This window comes from Eubalaena glacialis, chromosome 15 (assembly GCF_028564815.1).
Source record: "Eubalaena glacialis isolate mEubGla1 chromosome 15, mEubGla1.1.hap2.+ XY, whole genome shotgun sequence".
In the NCBI taxonomy this organism is placed as follows: domain Eukaryota; kingdom Metazoa; phylum Chordata; class Mammalia; order Artiodactyla; family Balaenidae; genus Eubalaena; species Eubalaena glacialis.
The window spans coordinates 86,635,488-86,638,136 of NC_083730.1; the positions used below are offsets into that span (position 1 = coordinate 86,635,488).

The following is a 2,649-nucleotide window of genomic DNA, read 5'->3' on the forward strand; positions in this document are numbered from 1 at the left end:
TCATTTTTCTTGGGTTCCTGAGAAGTCAGAAAAGTACAGAGGGGCCCCAGGAAGATGAAAATCATCGGGGTCGAGACTTCCCAGTCTAAAGAGCCTCACTCCGCCTGAAATAAAAGTATTGACTTACACTAGTTTCTATTTTCCAAGACAGGTAAGAAGTTAAGGTCAGAGGATAGGTTATTAAATTCACTAACTCCCCCAGAGAGAGAACATGATGGGTTTAAACATCAGTACCTATTAACTCAGCCATTTAAAAATACACAGGAGCCAAGCTCTTCCCAACCCACCACCCACCACACACACACACACACACACACACACACACACACACACACACACGCCCCTGTCATTGGAATCAAATCATATAAATGCAACCGACTCACTTCTCAACTGGAACCTTCCAAAAAGACATAGTGATCTGCATTTCGTATCTAACAGAGTGAGGAGGATACAGCTAAGAAAGAATGGCATTTTCAAAGCTCTCCACCCCTCAGCATGAATTATTTCTAAGTCGCCCATGGGTCTTCCTTGATTTTGTCCATCTGTCTGTTCTGGTGCCATCCATCACATTTGGAGATCTCACTGCACACCGGATTGGCTTTGGAAGCTATTTGCCACACTGATGCAACTCTTGCGACAAAGGTTTGAAATGGACATCTCTTCTGGCCTCTTGGAGTGTCCTGGACGCTTAGGTCTCAAACTGTGGATTTTGAGCTTGGAGTAGAATTTGGGGAACGAGGGACTTGAAAAATAATACACCAGGGGGTCCAGCATGCTGTTCACGTAGGTGAAGCTGAGGGTGACGTGGAGGGCTACGTGGACAGAGGGATCGCAGGCGCTGGTAGGCACCGTCCAGAGGAAATATAGTCTGGCCGACACGCTGGGCAGGTAGCAGGTGATGAACACAACCGCCACCACCATGATGAACCGGGTAGCCTTCTTCATCCGAGTCTGCCTGGCCAGGTGCTGCCTCCGCTTCAGACTCCAAATGATCTTGAAGGAGCAGAACAAGATGATGCTGAGGGGCAGGAAGAATTCCAGCTGGAACATGACGTCGTGCCAGCCGTTGGCCGACTCCATGATGAAGCTCTCACAAGTTATGGTCTTCTCTTGCACACACAGATGGTTCTCCATCAAAAGATACAGAGTCCCCAGGATGACCATGGTCCAAAGGGCACAGACGATGCCAACTGCAGTCCGGTTGGAGATGGCATTCACCATATGGTGGGGGTGGACCACTTTAAAATACCTGTCCACAGCCACCACCGTGAGGAAGACGATGCTCCCAGCCCTGTTCATGGCCAGCATGAAGAGTGCCACCCGACAAGGGATGTCCTCAAAGGCCCATTGCCTGTGTCTGCGGTAGTAGTCTGTCCGAAAGGGCAGGCAGATCATGAGAAGGAAGTCGGCCACGGCCAAGTTGAAAAGGTAAATAGTACTCGGCTTCCAGGTCTTCATGTGAAAGCAGAAACCACACAGGGCGATGCCGTTGCCCAGGGCGCCCAGCACGAAGGCCAGGATGAGCAGCGGCGGCATCACCTGGGAGATGGGGTCCCCCTGGATGAGGCAGCACGACCTGTTTTCCATGGTGGACAGAGGACCAGTGTTCTGTGTGTTGGGCTGTGGAGTTTCCCCCAAAACACAGATGCTTACCTGAATGCTCCAGCTGCTACGTTTCCAACTTCTTCACCCTGGGACGCAGGTACCACACGTGCGCATGGATGCAGCCACTCCACGGAGAACAGAAACTTCGGCCAGGAAATGGGAGACTCGAGGTGGGGGGCGATCCTCTCTCTGGAGCCTGGGTCACAAGCTGCCTGTCTCCCTGAGAGCCGAAGCATGTAGCACCCCAGGGCTTTGAAACGCAGGTAATTTCACGCAGTTGTCGTTTCTGGGAAGCAGCTGGCAGGTCCGAGGAGATTCATGCTGGAGAGGAGTAGTTGAGTCCTGTCCCAGAATGATTTTTATTTTCAGCCTCTCTCTTAGCTGGAGAATAAGCAAAGCTGCCCAGAAGGAACGAAAAAAAGCTTATTTGTCCTCCCTCCCGGTGGAGAAATACAAACATTTCCTGGAGCCGTTCTGGGTCTCTGCCTGCGCTTTCCTCCCTAACCTTTGCCTGACTGCTGTCCTCTCCCTCATCCTGTGGGCACTCCCAGGCCGTGCCAGGGAGGGGAGGTTTAGCTCTGCAGCTCCTCAGGGCCACTTCCTATGCCAGACCCAAAAACACAGCACTTAAAAATCGGAAGGATCTGCAGAGGAGAAAAATCCTTAATATAGCACTTGTTGGCTGTTAGAAAAATTCTCTGAAGCGAGTCGCCATTTCTCTCCCCCATTGGCACCTCCTACCCTTTGCATTCTTCCTTGGAGCCGAGTGACCAGTTGCACCACCACCAAGACCATGAAATGGATCTGAAGCCGCCTCTCACGTCCGTATTCATGAAACAGCCTCTTTGGGAGCCAGGTCCTTCCTCTGCTGTTAGCAAAAGAGGATTTGGCTCTGAGTTTCCCAAATTCCGCTGCTCAAAAGAGCAGAGCGCCATGATCTGTATGGTTTTTTTGTTTGTTTTCTTTTTTGGCTGCACGGCATGTGGGATCTCAGCTCCCCAGCCAGGGATCAAACCCGTGCCCCCTGCGTTGGAAGCGCTGAGT

General features: G+C 51.5%; 1 protein-coding gene across 1 annotated transcript; it reads right to left on the reverse strand.

Annotated features, from left to right (window-relative positions):
• Positions 1-290: 290 nt before the first annotated feature.
• HCAR1 (hydroxycarboxylic acid receptor 1) lies at positions 291-2,272 on the reverse strand. Its single transcript, XM_061169846.1, has one exon. The coding sequence runs from the start codon at positions 1,585-1,587 to the stop codon at positions 580-582; it is 1,008 nt and encodes a 335-aa protein (XP_061025829.1). The 5' UTR covers positions 1,588-2,272; the 3' UTR covers positions 291-579.
• Between the last annotated feature and the right edge of the window lie 377 nt (positions 2,273-2,649).